General features: G+C 42.4%; 1 protein-coding gene across 11 annotated transcripts in view; it reads right to left on the reverse strand.

Annotated features, from left to right (window-relative positions):
- LOC139564702 (ras/Rap GTPase-activating protein SynGAP-like) overlaps nt 1–16,657 on the reverse strand; it is a 102,703-nt gene that overhangs the window by 34,726 nt on the left and 51,320 nt on the right. For 10 of the 11 annotated variants that reach the window (XR_011672810.1, XM_071384470.1, XM_071384476.1 and 7 more), the window contains exons 4-5: nt 2,815–2,909; nt 1,208–1,329 (exon numbers count right to left, since the gene is read on the reverse strand). Coding sequence is in view for 10 of the 11 variants with exons in the window: in XM_071384470.1 (XP_071240571.1) it covers nt 1,208–1,329; nt 2,815–2,909 (217 nt within the window). In the remaining variant the exon portion in view is untranslated. Of the gene's footprint in view, nt 1–1,207; nt 1,330–2,814; nt 2,910–14,403; nt 16,560–16,657 lie in introns of those variants that run through there. The other variant, XM_071384477.1, reaches the window with a different exon arrangement.

The raw sequence follows: 16,657 nt of genomic DNA on the forward strand, positions 1-16,657 counted from the left end.
CAACCCACACATCTCCCTTACCTACAGTAAGGGAACAGCAGGTAGCCTAGTGGTTAGAGTGTTTGGCTAGATCGAATCCCCGAGCTGACAAGGTAAAAATCTGTTATTCTGCCCCTGAACAAGGCAGTTAACCTTACTGTTCCTAATCTGTCCTTGTAAATAAGAATTTGTTCTTAACTGACTTGTCTAGTTAAAAAAATGTTTTTTTAAGTAAGCCAGGAGACTACCAAAAGCCAACTGTGTTTGAACTAAGGCCTTTGAAAAGGAAATCAGTCATTGATGCTTTGAAGACCGCATCCCTGGCGAAACATGACGAACTTCAGAAGCTGCTTGACCTGTCTTTCTGTGTATCCTCAGACTTAACCATCCATGAAATACGTCCGGATCTCTTCAATGAATAAATCATGAAAAGAACAGCTCCTCGACCGCACTTAAGCCCTTTCAAGATCCAAATGACCTCTTCTACACAGGTCAACTTGGAGTAGCTATAACACAAATGGCATGTCACTGATTTACCATTGTTTATTTAGCTAGCTACTGGCACTATCATGCTGACAGATTTGCATAAAATCCATATGTTGTTTTCAATTTATGTTGTTTTCAATTTATTCAGTATGTATCCCTGCAGAGAAGACTACCCCTATTAGCATCATTAAATCATATAGCCAGTGTATAGGTATAATAAAAAAAAAATCCCCACACAGGTTAATCTAAGGTATGTCCGTTCTGTGGCCATACAGCTGTCTGATGGTTGCAATGGAGAGGTCAGTACTTTTTATTACGTTTTGAGATGGTATTCTCCATGTATTAAGCAGTCATAAAAAATGTAGTATGTAAAATGGGTGTGCAGCGGCACCGAAAGGGGCAGTTGTGAAACAAACACTTACTGTCAAGGCTTACTGGTTTCACTATAGCTAGGAGTAATACTAAAAGCACAGTACATGCCAGATTGTCCTTGAAAGGTATCCAAAATAGACACAAGAAAGCATCTTTAAGAGTCCCACATACATGTGGACACACCGGTAGGAGTGTACACACACACACACTTAAAAAGACAAATTGCAATGCAACTAAGCCACAGTGGAAACAACTCCATCCCTCAACATGCACTTTCTACCAACATTCTTCCCCCAACATGCCTACCTGACCTGTTCCGCACACAGAGAGAGCAGGGAACACACTCACAGAAACACACAGAGACTCGTACCTGTCCTGGTCGGCACTGCGGAAGCGGGGGAGGATCATGTGTCGGAAGCTGCTGGTGCGGTCCAGTTTGGGCTGACTCTTAGCCCTCTTGATAGAGCCCTTCAACCTTCTACTGAGGAAACTCTGAACAGGGCAGCCATGGAGAGAGGGAGGAGGAGGTGAAGAATGAGAGGGTGTGAAACAGAGGGAGGGAGGGGGCGCAGGAAAGGAGATAGATCAGAGTTGTGGAGAGGGGGAATAGGGTGAGTGTGAGTAATGATGGATATTTCGTGCCCAAAATGGATTGGAAGAAGAATAGAGGACATATGTGATTTAGTGAATGACAGGTGATTGAAGGGGGAGAGCAACATAAAGATTTATTACATATTATATCAGTCATACATCCACAGTACAGCAGTAGTAGAATAGTGGTAGAATAGTGTAGTATCATCTGGTAACCAACAGTGGGTGGTGTTGTGCCATACATATACCCACAATCCAGCAGCATACACTGGACCTCAGTAAAAATAGGAGCTTCATATTGCAGTGCAGTTTTGTCCTGTGCTTCCATGCAACCATATTCCCCTGATTTTGATCAGCTGATTTAGTCAGTATATAACACAGGTCTTATCGAACAGGCTGTGTGTTGATACTGTGTCTTTTATAAGAAGTGCTGACAGGGAGAACATGGCTTCAATAGTAGAATGAAAATCAATGAATGATGTCATTCTCCGCAACATGCAGGATAAGGTTCCATACAGCTACTATGCAGCCTTTTCCTCTCAGAGTGGAAGGAGAGACATGCTGCTATTGTATCTGAATAACCTCACAATGCTTTTTATGACAGTCTTACAATGCTGTTTCACCTCAATTCAACCTCTGTCCATGTCTAACGTCTACTCAGATATCAATCTGCACATTACACATCAACATTGAAAACTACATTCCGGGAGGAATTTGTCTGAATCGAGACAAACCATTCACTTTTTGTGAGCTTTGTGTCACTGAAGTCTGTTTTAAAGAAGTGACTAAAGATTTGACTCATTTGCTGACCGTCAAGGTAACCGACTGGTAGGACTAGATAAGTCATTCTGGTTTGATTAGCCAGCCTGTCTGACACTTTTAAGCCTGATACAGTCAGAAGAACTGAATCACAGTGGTGGGTCACATTTGGCATAGGGAACAGAAAACTCCATAGCATTTGGCAAAGGACGTAACGTGAAGTTTAGAGGGGGTTTCTTCACCACATACAGAGACATCTGAGTCATGTACCTCGATCGGAGGCAGAGGTGCAATATGGCGTCTGGTCACTGGGCTGGAAGCGGCAACCCTCCAGTCCCCCGGCCAATTAGAAGAAGGGGGGGATAGGGGGAGACTAAGAGACAGGCAGGGAGAGAGGGGCAGCGAGCGAGGGAGAGGGGGAGTACCAACCCCTTTCTTGTAGCGTTGCTGAGGGCAGGAGTGGCCATGGGGGAGGGAGGGGGAGAGAGAGGGTGAGAGGGCGAGGGGGAAGGGAAAGGGAGGGGTTCCACTGGCCCTGCGACAGGTGTGTGGTGGGGAGTGGAAAGGGAGGGAGAGAGAGAGGGACGGGGGGAGCGAGCGAGGGCGGGAGGAGGGAGGGGTACTCACGGATTGTCGGAAGGGTTGGGGGGGGGCAGTGGGAGGGATCTCCATGCTTGGCTGCTTCACGTTGGCTATGCTCTTCCGCCGGGCGCGAGCGTTCTCTGAGAGAGAGAGGGAAGAAGACAGGTAAGAAGAAGAGAGAGAGAGAGAGAATCCAAAAGACAGGTGAGAGGGAGCGGGAGCGGGCATGGACTTGGCATGTGGTCTGCGGGGAGACGGGAGCAAAAGAGAGAAGATACACACAGTACAGACATACGGTCAGGGGAGAGAGGAAACGTGTGAGAAACTGACAATTAAGGTGAAAAAAACAAGGTGAAGTGAAGGTAGACTGTGTACAAAAAAGCAAGGGAGAGAGCAAGAGAACGAGGTTAAGGGTGAGAGAAGCAATGTGATGATAATGTCCCATTCCCCCTGATCTCCATCATCCCCTACTTCTCCTCCTACCAGGAAAATGAGGGATGTAGATGGAGAGCTGCATGGGAAGGAAGATGAAAGAGGAGGGGTGAGGTGAGTGAATTAAAAGGGATGGGTTTTCTGCCTGGCCGTTCGACGAGGCAAACGTTAACAATCTGCACTGAGTGTGGTGGGGGAGGGGAGAGAAGAGGCAGGGAGCAAGAGAGGGGAGCAGGTGGAAGCATTAATAAACACAGCACCTATTGACTTCCATCCGTGAGTCAGTCCCAAATGCAGTGAATTAGGCAGTTAGGGAATACACTCTGTACTATCCATGATGGATGGCAGAGGAGACCAGTGGCCGGACAGTAGAGAAGATGGAGCACAGAAGCCCATTCTAACATTCTGTACTATCCATGATGGAAGGCAGGACCCACTGGACACAGGTGTCAATTCAACATCTTTTCCACGTTGGCTCAACGTAATTCCGTTGAAATGACGTGGAAACAACATTGATTCAACCAGTGTGTGCCCAGCGGGAGGAGACCAGTGGCTGGACACAGGAGAAGATATGTGAAAGGCAAGGAGAAGTTAACTAATGTATGCAGTTTATTAGTTTACTCCAATTGGGGGAGGGTTGGTAGGGTTTGTGGGGAATAGTAAAGGTATATTCTTAAAAAAGTGTGTATATGTATGTATATATACACTACTGTTCAAAAGTTTGGGGTCACTTAGAAATGTCCATTAAAATTACATCAAATTGATCAGAAATACAGTGTAGACATCGTTAATGTTGTAAATGACTATTGTAGCTGGAAACGGCAGATTTTTAATGGAATATCTACATAGGCGTACAGAGGCCCATTATCCCGACTCCAGGATGCTGGCCTTCTAGGCAGAGTTGCAAAGAAAAAGTAATATCTCAGACTGGCCAATAAAATGAAAAGATTAAGATGGGCAAAAGAACACAGACACTGGACAGAGGAACTCTGTTCCCGGAGTCGCCTCTTCACTGTTGACGTTGACCCTGGTGTTTTGCGGGTACTATTTAATAAAGCTGCCAGTTGAGGACTTGTGAGGTGTCTGTTTCTCAAACTAGACACTCTAATGTACTTGTCCTCTTGCTCAGTTGTGTACCGGGGCCTCCCACTCCTCTTTCTTTTCTGGTTAGAGCCAGTTTACGCTGTTCTGTGAAGGGAGTAGTACACAGCGTTGTACGAGATCTTCAGTTTCTTGGCAATTTCTCGCATGGAATATCATTCATTTCTCAGAACTAGAATAGACTGACAAGTTTCAGAAGAAATGTCTTTGTTTCTGGCCATTTTGAGCCTGTAATCGAACCCACAAATGTTGATGCTCCAGATACTCAACTAGTCTAAAGAAGGCCAGTTTTATTGCTTCTTTAATAAGCACAACAGTTTTCAGCTGTGCTAACATAATTGCAAAAGGGGTTTCTAATGATCAATTAGCCTTTTGAAATGATAAACTAGGATTAGCTAACACAATGTGCCATTGGAACACAGGAATGATGGTTGCTGATAATGGGCCTCTGTACGCCTATGTAGACATTCCATAAAAAAATCTGCCGTTTCCAGCTACAATAGTCACTTACAACATTAATGTCTGATCAATTTGACGTTATTTTAATGGACAAAACATTTACTTTTCTTTCAAAAACAAGGACATTTCCAAGTGACCCCAAACATTTGAACAGTAGTGTACGTGTATATGTATGAATGTTTATGTATGTACAGTGGGGAGAACAAGTATTTGATACACTGCCGATTTTGCAAGTTTTCCTACTTACAAAGCATGTAGAGGTCTGTAATTTTTATCATAGGTACACTTCAACTGTGAGAGACGGAATCTAAAACAAAAATCCAGAAAATCACATTGTATGATTTTTAAGTAAATAATTTGCATTTTATTGCATGACATAAGTATTTGATACATCAGAAAAGCAGAACTTAATATTTGGTACAGAAACCTTTGTGTGCAATTACAGAGATCATACGTTTCCTGTAGTTCTTGACCAGGTTTGCACACACTGCAGCAGGGATTTTGGCCCACTCCTCCATACAGACCTTCTCCAGATCCTTCAGGTTTCGGGGCTGTCGCTGGGCAATACGGACTTTCAGCTCCCTCCAAAGATTTTCTATTGGGTTCAGGTCTGGAGACTGGCTAGGCCACTCCAGGACCTTGAGATGCTTCTTACGGAGCCACTCCTTAGTTGCCCTGGCTGTGTGTATTGGGTCGTTGTCATGCTGGAAGAACCAGCCACGACCCATCTTCAATGCTCTTACTGAGGGAAGGAGGTTGTTGGCCAAGATCTCGCGATACATGGCCCCATCCATCCTCCCCTCAATACGGTGCAGTCGTCCTGTCCCCTTTGCAGAAAAGCATCCCCAAAGAATGATGTTTCCACCTCCATGCTTCACGGTTGGGATGCTGTTCTTGGGGTTGTACTCATCCTTCTTCTTCCTCCAAACACGGCGAGTGGAGTTTAGACCAAAAAGCTCTATTTTTGTCTCTATCAGACCACATGACCTTCTCCCATTCCTCCTCTGGATCATCCAGATGGTCATTGGCAAACTTCAGACGGGCCTGGACATGCGCTGGCTTGAGCAGGGGGATCTTGCGTGCGCTGCAGGATTTTAATCCATGACGGCATGGTGTGTTACTAATGGTTTTCTTTGAGACTGTGGTCCCAGCTCTCTTCAGGTTATTGACCAGGTCCTGCCGTGTAGTTCTGGGCTGATCCCTCACCTTCCTCATGATCATTGATGCCCCACGAGGTGAGATCTTGCATGGAGCCCCAGACCGAGGGTGATTGACCGTCATCTTGAACTTCTTCCATTTTCTAATAATTGCGCCAACAGTTGTTGCCTTCTCACCAAGCTGCTTGCCTATTGTCCTGTAGCCCATCCCAGCCTTGTGCAGGTCTACAATTTTATCCCTGATGTCCTTACACAGCTCTCTGGTCTTGGCCATTGTGGAGAGGTTGGAGTCTGTTTGATTGAGTGTGTGGACAGGTGTCTTTTATACAGGTAACGAGTTCAAACAGGTGCAGTTAATACAGGTAATGAGTGAAGAACAGGAGGGCTTCTTAAAGAAAAACTAACAGGTCTGTGAGAGCCGGAATTCTTACTGGTTGGTAGGTGATCAAATACTTATGTCATGCAATAAAATGCAAATTAATTACTTAAAAATCATACAATGTGATTTTCTGGATTTTTGTTTTAGATTCCGTCTCTTACAGTTGAAGTGTACCTATGATAAAAATTACAGACCTCTACATGCTTTGTAAGTAGGAAAACCTGCAAAATCGGCAGTGTATCAAATACTTGTTCTCCCCACTGTATATATATATACAGTTGAAGTCGGAAGTTTACATACACATAGGTTGGAGTCATTAAAACTCGTTTTTAAACCACTCCACAAATTTCTTGTTAACAGACTATAGTTTTGGCAAGTTGTGTCATGTTTTGTGTCATGCACATCTACTGTGTGCATGACACAAGTAATTTGTCCAATAATTGTTTACAGACAGATTATTTCACATATATTTCACTGTATCACAATTCCAGTGGGTCAGAAGTTTACATACACTAAGTTGACTGTGCCTTTAAACAGCTTGGAAAATTCCAGAAAGTGAAGTCATGGCTTTAGAAGCTTCTGATAGGCTAATTGACATCATTTGAGTCAATTGGAGGTGTAACTGTGGATGTATTTCAAGGCCTACCTTCAAACTCAGTGCCTCAGCCAAGAACTCAGGAAAAAAATTGTAGACCTCCACAATTCTGTTTCATCCTTGGGAGCAATTTCCAAATGCCTGAAGGTACCTCGTTCATCTGTACAAACAATAGTACGCAAGTATAAACACCATGGGACCATGCAGTTGTCATACCTCACAGGAAGGAGACGCATTCTGTCTCCTAGAGATGAACGTACTTTGGTGCGAAAAGTGCAAATCAATCCCAGAACAACAGCAAAGGACCTTGTGAAGATGCTTGAGGAAACAGGTACAAAAGTATCTATATCCACAGTAAAACGAGTCCTATATCGACAACCTGAAAGGCCACTCAGCAAGGAAGAAGCTTCTGCTCCAAAACCGCCATAAAAAAGCCAGACTACGGTTTGCAACTACACATGGGGACAAAGATCGTACTTTTTGGAGAAATGTCCTCTGGTCTGATAAAATAAAAAAAATAACTGTTTGGCCATAATGACCATCGTTATGTTTGGAGGAAAAATGGGAGAGGCTTGCAAGCCGAAGAATACCATCCCAACTGTGAAGCATGGGGGTGGAGGCATCATGTTGTGGGGGTGCTTTGCTGCAGGAGGGACTAGTGCACTTCACAAAATTGATGGCCTCATGAGGATGGAAAATTATGTGGATATATTGAAGCAACATCTCAAGACATCAGTCAGGAAGTTAAAGCTTGGTCGCAAATGGGTCTTCCAAATGGACAATGACCCCAAGCATACTTCCAAAGTTGTGGCAAAATGGCCTAAGGACAACAAAGGCAAGGTATTGGAGTGGCCATCAGAAAGCCCTGACCTCAATCCTATAGAACATTTGTGGGCAGAACTGAAAAAGTGTGTGCGAGCAAGGAGGCCGACAAACCTGACTCAGTTACACCAGCTCTGTCAGGAGGAATGGGCCAAAATACACCCAACTTATTGTGGGAAGCTTGTGGAAGGCTACCCGAAACGTTTGATCCAAGTTAAACAATTTAAAGGCAATGCTACCAAATACTAATTGAGTGTATGTAAACTTCTGACCCACTGGGAATGTGGTGAAAGAAATAAAAGCTGAAATAAATCATTTTCTCTACTATTATTCTGACATTTCACATTCTTAATATAAAGTGGTGATCCTAACTGACCTATGACAGGGAATTTTTACTACGATTAAATGTCAGGAATTGTGAAAAACTGAGTTTAAATGTATTTGTCCAAGGTGTATGTAAACTTCTGACTTCAACTGTATATATAAAAATAATAATGTATGCAGTATCATAGAAAGAAGGGAGCAGGAATGAAAGCGAGAAAGCATCTGAGGCCAGTTCATTTCAGTCTTTCTTTCCCTCCCTATCCCTTTCTCTGCTACCCTCTTTTGAGATAGATCAATGATAACATAGTCATATCTGAGGCTATAAATATTCTTCCTGTCTCTTATTCTCTCTGTCTCTCTCTCTCTCTCATATTCTCTGTCTCTCTCTTCTCCCTCTCTCTTTCATCCGCTCTCTTTCTTTCCCTCCTTCTCTCGCTCTCCCTGGTTCTGCTATCACACAGACACACATACTCAGGCATACACACTACACACACTCCTCCTCTCTCTCTCCCACGCAGCTATTTTACATAATTCAAAAGTGCATTTATCCTCTCCTCTCTCCAGCCTCTCATCGCTCTCTCTTTTCTCTCCTCACTCTTCACGTTTTCACATGATCCCGTCTTTCCCTTTACTTAGTAATGTATCTTGTCTCCTCCATCCTTCTCCTTCATCCTCCTTTCATTTATCTACATTCCTTCTCTTTATCTGGTCTCTACATTCCCTCTACTTCTCAAAATGGCAATCTTTTCTCATGACTCTGCTGTCATGCTACTTTCCTCTGCCCACGTACTGAGCTGAGCGAGCGCCTTAGGGAAGGATCCTCATTGTGATGATAACCAAGTCAACGAATCACAGAGGGTTAAGACATCCAAAAGGGTGTATGTCCATTATACACAGCGGAAAATCCCAAGACCAATGAACCAACTGCTAGTCCATCATTGTCCTTTGTAAAGGAAATTTGGGTGGCACACAGAATCTTAATTTGATCACTCTTTTAATGCTGAGAATTTTCCTGCACAGCAGGACATTTTTTACTTGTAGTGTATTTCAGCTTTAAAAAGGCTTCTTAAGTTTGTAATTTCCACTTAAAAATGTCTGACTTGATTTGCCCTCATGAAAAATGTATAAACCTCTACAAAAATGTCCATTAGTTATAATCCACATAATAATTGATATTTCCTCTTGCTCCAGGATTGTTTTCCTGCTGTAGCAAATCGGCTCAAATTAAGATCCTACATCTGTATTGAGGTAGTTATCATACTAAGGGACCTGAGTTTTTCTAACCGCATAGCCTGACTAGGAAAACTACAGGCACTAGTCACCCTGGTGTCATGACAGAGACAAACGTCACTATTAGGGGCCAGAGTTTTTCTTGACTATGTAACCTTTTCCTGGTCAGTTCACATAATTAGGAATTATCAGGACAATAGTCATTATGTATGCACTCCAAATACAGCCCCAGTCAAAATGCAACATAAACTAAGAGGTGCATAATTTCCTCCTGGAACTATTGTTCCCAAAACTAATTAGTTTTCCAAGAGCAAGTAGACTGTAGCCATGTCTGAGTAGCTACATGAAAATTCAGCTGGCATCCCTCCTAACAGTCCTAAGGTGTGACCGCTCTGTGGTTTTAGCTAGCTATACATTTAGATTAGCTGGAGCCAGTCAGCAACTTGGCATCGTGCTCTCTCCCTGAGGGTGAAAACTTTGTCCTTTGTTGCCAATTTAGATTCATAAGATTATCTGAAAATATTGGTGTTATGGAGGATTTCATTAGGCAAAACCTTTGATTTGTTTGGAGATCTACCAAGTCGTTTTCTTTACTCTTTGCAACGCTTAGTCTACTATGTGAAAGAGATTATTCAAAAAGACAGCAAATATTATTCTTATGAATGTTTTTTTTGTGTGTGTATGACTGACTGTAAAGGCTGGTTGAGTCACGCTTAATTTGGATCATCCAGATAATCCATCTGTAGATGCTCTACAGATCAACAAACTACCTGTTGTTAAGCAACTGCTTACTAAGGTTACAGTTAGGGTTAGGTTTAGAACAATGGTTACGTAATGGTTAAGGTTAGGGCTAGCGTTATGGTTAGGGTTAGTAGATAGTTAGTTGAAATGTTGCTGATATTCTGTAGAGCATCTACAGATGGACTATCCAAATAAAGTGTTACCGCTGGTTATCATGGGTTACCCCTCTTGAAATCTTTGGGTTTTGTGTTCTGATATGATTGGCTAATGAAGCCTTTTGTTCGATTTGAAAGTGCACAGAGCCTTGCAGCGTGACGGTGAGTTTACGGAAATGGGAAATAGTTCAGCAAGGTCGTTCCGTATCTGCTGTTCACCACCATTGGCCTTCACTCAAAGCTCTCAAATCACAGAGTGAAGCCAAACCTGACATTGTGGAAGTGTTTATACTCAAAGTGTTTATACAATAAAGGTTCCGATGCTTCCGTACCAACAGAACAAAACCTTGAGATGCCCTTAGCATAACGCTTGCTAGGCAACACAACAATAATTTGGCAAAGACCGAGTGTCATTTGGCTCAGTAAATTAAGAAAAGAATGCACATGTTTGGTAATGATTATGAACAAAAACCTTAAATATACCTGGTAGGCCGCAGTTATTCATAAGAGCTTCGTGTATAAGAAAACACGATGATAATATTACTAGGATTGATGATCTGTTTCACTACAATATTTTAGTAATATAAAGTCTACATTATATTTATTACACCACTTTTTTTCTCATTATGGCAAATTTTGCAATCGCTGAGCAAGGATTTCTGCCCCATTTAAACAGAAAGTGTTAATTGCTTAATCTACAAAGAAACAGTATTACGGTGTTGAGATTTTGAGTCATTGCGGTTTGACCTCCAAAAGTGGATATTTCAAAGCTTTACAAATGCCAACAGTCTTTGTTCCAATTCCTTAGTGATATGCAAACTTACAAGAAAGGATCTGAGGCATTGTAGTGCAGTGTAGTGCATACTAACCTCCACTAATGTACTGTAGGGCTACGTTCCAATGACCATACTAGCATACTACTTAGCATATCAATCAAATTTCAATCAAATGTATTTATAAAGCCCTTCTTACATCAGCTGATGTCACAAAGTGCTGTAGAGAGACCCAGCCTAAAACCACAAACAGCAAGCAATGCAGGTGTAGAAGCATACTACTTGCCCAATGCTTTAGCATACTTCATTCTAGATGGTATGCTTGTGCGTAACAGAGCTACAATATATAACTGACCAGAGACAACATACTATGGACAATTTTCTGTTCTATACTGAAAAAGGAAAAACCTGCACTTGTTTTTTCTTTTTTGACTATTCCTTTTGAACCAGGCACCCACATACTTTTAATTACCACAAACATTTCCTCCTGCTACAATTTTCTGCTCTAGAAATGACACAAGCAGTGATCAAATGTACATCCTTTAGGGTCTCTGCTACCCGGGATCCTTGGGACGTCTCTACACCATTGAAGTTGACATTTGAAATGGTTAAGGTAAGAGTTAAGGTAAGGAACTGACCCATCCTTTAGTGGTGTGCAGTGCCACCAAAAATGGAGCCCACACACTCATAAGCTCTACCACGTACCTTTATTCACAAACATACCTTGACGGTGGAGCTTATGAGTGTACGGGCTCAATTTTTTTTATACATATCAAACGTAACCACATATCCTCACTTGTTTAGTCATGTCCATGTGTTACTATAACACTTCATGCACTTCATGCTCAGAGTGTGGAGACAAGATGAGTGGGTTGAAGTTGCTTCTAAACACCGATACAGGGTCAGATCTTTTTTCATCCCTACAAGGTCAAGGTTATGATGAATAGATTAGTAATCTGATCCGAAATCTGTTGTTAGCGCAACTTCTACCTTAAGTGGAGACAAATGAGCGGCGTGAATTGTGTGATGTTTTGCAGTAGCACCAGTATTATTTGTGTCCTATACGAACCCCTTAATGGTGTTCAGCAATAATCGACCACATTAAATATTTATTTATGATTATGCGTTAAAAAGCCATCCGTAAAAGGGACTCAATAGGTCCATTTCATTCAATTTCTCACCCAGTCCCTTTTGATCCAAACCCGGGCTCTTTATTTAGTTTCCATGGCAACATTTTCCAAGTACCTTGCATTTGAGTTACAGACACATAACAAAGCCAGCGAACAGAAAAGACACATAGGACCCTATAAACTACATCCTACACACTCACCTCCAAACGCTAAGCAACAGAGGGAGGAAACATGCTCCAAATGTGGGGGAAATGAAAATCTATAGTCATGCTGATATCATTTGGTTTTTGTTCATGATATCTGGGGTATACGGTGTCTAGTACTATCATTACTGAAATGACAGACAAATGCAAAGCAGTAAAAAATGTATTGCCTTAGACTGACTTAAATAGTATAGTAGTATATGAAATAGTACTATACTAGGCATTACATAATGAAGGGAGGGTTAGAGGAACGTATAGAGGAGAAAGCAATAGTGTCCTCTGTCTTCTGTTACTGCATCTGATTTTAACCCATAGAACCATTTATACTGAGAACGTGTTCACGGATACAATAGGATGCACATGATGTGTGCGTTCATGTGCAATTGTGCATGCGTTTGTATACACCGCCTACAGCATACATGATGCCAATGACGCACGTGTGCATGTGCCTGTGTGCATACGGTACAGTTTGCACTGTCATGCACATGCATGTGTGAACATGTCAGTTTGCATTGGCATGTGTTTGTGCGTGTGAAATGGTGCACTCTTTTCCTTCTGAATGTAAATCTGATGTCAAGCCGAAAGCTGAAGATGAAACGTGTGGGTGGCAACAGCTTCCAGCTTAGTCCCTCAGAGAGAGAGGATGGGGAGGGAGGGAGGGAGAGTGAGTGAGGGAGGGAGGGAGGGAGGGAGGGAGGGAGGGAGGGAGGGAGTGAGTGAGTGAGTGAGTGAGTGAGTGAGTGAGTGAGTGAGTGAGTGAGTGAGTGAGTGAGTGAGTGAGTGGATGAGTGAGTGAGGTCAGTGAGTGAGTGAGTGAGTGAGTGAGTGAGTGAGTGAGTGAGTGAGTGAGTGAGTGAGTGAGTGAGTGAGTGAGTGAGTGAGTGAGTGAGGATGGATGGATGGATGGATGGATGGATGGATGGATGGATAGAGTGAGAACGAGTGGGAGGGACAGAGCAAGATGGGAGAGTAAAAGCAAGAGGTAGAAAGGTAGAGAGAGAGAGAGAGCGAGAGAGAGAGAGAGAGAGAGAGAGAGAGGGAGAGAGAGATGGAGTACAAGAGCCAGAGTGATGGAGGCTGGAGAGGGAGTGGGTGTCTATTAGGTGCTGAAATGCTGTGGGCCTTTTTTGTATGTTTTCCATTGTGTTGATAGAATTCTGGTCTGCAGACCTGTTAGCTTTTGATCCAAGAATTGTAACTCTAAATGTAGGATAGTCTCTCCTGTGTGCAACATACACTATACTCCATTGCAGTTCTATGCTGATCTTTCTTGACATATTTCAACACACTTAGGTCACGTCTCTACATGTATGACCATGCCTTAGAGGATGTCTGAGCCATAGACATAGAATCTATAGAACCGATATCCTCATTCAAGTCAACGTTCCGTTATGGGTAATACTGAGTGTACCAATGAGTAAGCTATACTGTCAAACTGACTTGGCATTACCCATTCTAATTCTTTATTTCTATGGTATGCGCACTTAGGAGTAATTTCTGAGTTTTAATTGATGAATGATTTAACAGATAAACAAACAATGTCTAGCTTTTAGGCTTGCCACTTAGCAGGCAGCGCCAGTTTACTTAGTGTAATTTGATGCATGTCAGAAAGGATACGTTGTCATGGCAATAAAATATTCCTATTTTTCAACTAGATATCCAGAATGAGCATGTTCTAATCTTGACCTAGCTCTAGCCAATCAGGGCCAATAATAAAGAGGGAGGTAGCCTTGTAAGATTTAAAGTTATAGTTCACCCTAAAATCTAAGTTTGCTAGATGTTTTCAGACCTCAAAGTGGTTTGATCTGAGTCTAGGGTGAACTATCACCTTAAACTTGCACAACTCAAGTGTTTCATCTTATATTGGTGCAATATGTTAAAATCTTCTTACTATTTGGAAAAGTATAAAAGTGGACTGTAATACATGAACAGTGGATCATGACAACATGCTTTCATGTGTGCATGACACAACAAAACGAGATGCCTATTCAATCCAATAGCCTATTCCTACTGTATAGAACCTGAATAGAATCTGGTGAATGCAACATACTTGGTCATGACCAAAATGGGACAGGAAACATCGGATGATGACTTTGGTTCCTACCTAAGAAAGAAGACGGTGTTGGTTCCTACCTAAGAAAGATGAGAGGTGTTGTGCTGTGATCCTAGACCTCTAAAGTATCTTCAGATGTCCAAAGTCTATTCAGCCCACAATAAAAAAATGGAGGCAATTCGAAGCAAATTTTAGATATCCAACTTTGTCTTGAGTTACCATAGTTTTCCACGGGTTTTAGTGTCTGTTTGATATTGTTGTCGTTGTCACATTCCTTTGGGCCCAAACTTGCTGTAAATCAATGCTCCTCCACTATGCCTTGACATTAGTGTCTATGAATAATTAAATACATTGGTGTCAGTGAGTATCTGCTGACACTGGACGTGATTGTGAATGTGTGTCATGGCATTTGCCTGATAGCCTAAGTGCATTCGTCTGGGTTGCTGTCAAGCAGGTGAGTGCCTCACCCTTTGAGTTCAGCATCTGCAGGTCTGAGACTATGAGTTGGCCATACAGATATATTGCTCAGGCAGTGCTTGAGGTCAATTCTCAAGCAAAGAATCCGATTTAAATAACACCAGCAAGCAAAGACGGTAGAATATATTCTAATCAAAAACGAATATACAGCCAAATAACTGAAACAGCCAAATAACTATCAACAACTGTGTCTACACATTAAATATTCAACACATAAATACACATAAATGACTTAATTGCCAGACTTTACTATCCAGGCATCTTGAAATAGGAATCTCTAGATCAACTTAACGTTTCACTCATGAAAAAAATCTATTCTAACTCAGTGATATAAATATGAGAGATTTTTATAAGTGCGATTTAGGAGGGGGAAAATGAATAGCCTTACTCATGGCATTTGTGTATAGGTCAAGGACGTGAGGCAGTAGTCTTCTCATAAGGCGCAGTGTCTAAACTTCAAGCTGTATACTTTTGAAAAGTGCTCATAAATATATTTATCATGACCTTAAAGTGCCACATGTAAGCTCACAGAGAATAAGGATGATTCTCTTCCCCACACATAAATAAACACCACAATATTAGCTATCTAGGCTATACTTGATTCGATTTGTAGACGTCTCTTACAGTAGTATATCCATACGGAAAAAAATATGAAGAATTAGAAATAGGCTATGTCTCCAAAATCAGCGACTGTTATAATTCCTCACGGATGTATGGTTCATTCTTCCACCACCTCCCCCCAGCCAAGCTCTCCAGCACCGGCAGCGGCTGTTCCGCGGCGGGCAGTCGCGCTGAGAGCTCCTCTTCCCCGGCCTCTCCCTGTCCCCTCGCACCGTTGCCCTCGCCCCCAATCCCACGGCCGTTTCCTCGGTAACCTACAGAATATCTACTGAGGCGAATTTCTCTCATGTTTTGGTTGTAATTGAGCAATGGTTTTTAAGGGTTGTATGCCTTCTATCCCCAAAATGATGTTGTCCAGGTGTGGAGGATATATTTTCTACAAGACCTCAATTTCGATTTTGGAAAAATAAAATATAATGATTCAAATAAATAATAATAATACACTTTTTCGTTAATTCAATGTTTTGTAGTTTTTGTTTTTTACAATAAGCATATCAACCCATGACATCTGCAACTGTGTGTGTGTGTGTGTGTGTGTGTGTGTGTGTGTGTGTGTGTGTGTGGGGAGGGGGGGGGGGGCGGTGCGCGAAGTCCGCCTATCCTGTGTGCCAATTATTGGATATAGGCTAGTGCGCGTTCGGATGCGCTCCGACAAGTCCTAATCGTATGCAGGGGGAAAGAAATTCGAAGTCCTCTTTCCGTTGATAGACCGATGCTTTCTTAGTTCCCAAATCGGCAGAGAATATTGAACTAGCAACAGAGCAGATGCTGTGCCAGCGCCTGGTCAGGCTACCCTTGCAAGTACAGGAAGGACGAATCATTGGTGACCATCAAAACGCAAACGTCATTAAAAAAATAACAGCGAAACAGCAACACATCAACGAAAGTGAACAGTGTCCTACAGCATGGAATAACCGTGTGAATATTTCCAAATTAGCATCCCTTATCCAGTTGCTAGAAATTATAGTACATCCTCAAGTAATCCGCCTCTCCTTCGATGGAAGTCCTATCCAATCTATGTCGAACGAGATTGTATCACACAGGTGTATATGGTTGGAGCAGCACTTATGCCTTGCCTTGCTTTGCCTTCACATCTCCCTCTCTCTTGCTCTATCTCAGTTTTGTTAAAGGGATAGGACAGCGATGTTTTGAAAGGGTGTGGGAGTCGAGTAATGGAGTGATTTTAAGTACAGTACTAGTATGAGGTGCCCAGAATGCTCGCTCTCTCTCTCTCTC

Source organism: Salvelinus alpinus, chromosome 35, assembly GCF_045679555.1.
Source record: "Salvelinus alpinus chromosome 35, SLU_Salpinus.1, whole genome shotgun sequence".
Classification (NCBI taxonomy): Eukaryota; Metazoa; Chordata; class Actinopteri; order Salmoniformes; family Salmonidae; genus Salvelinus; species Salvelinus alpinus.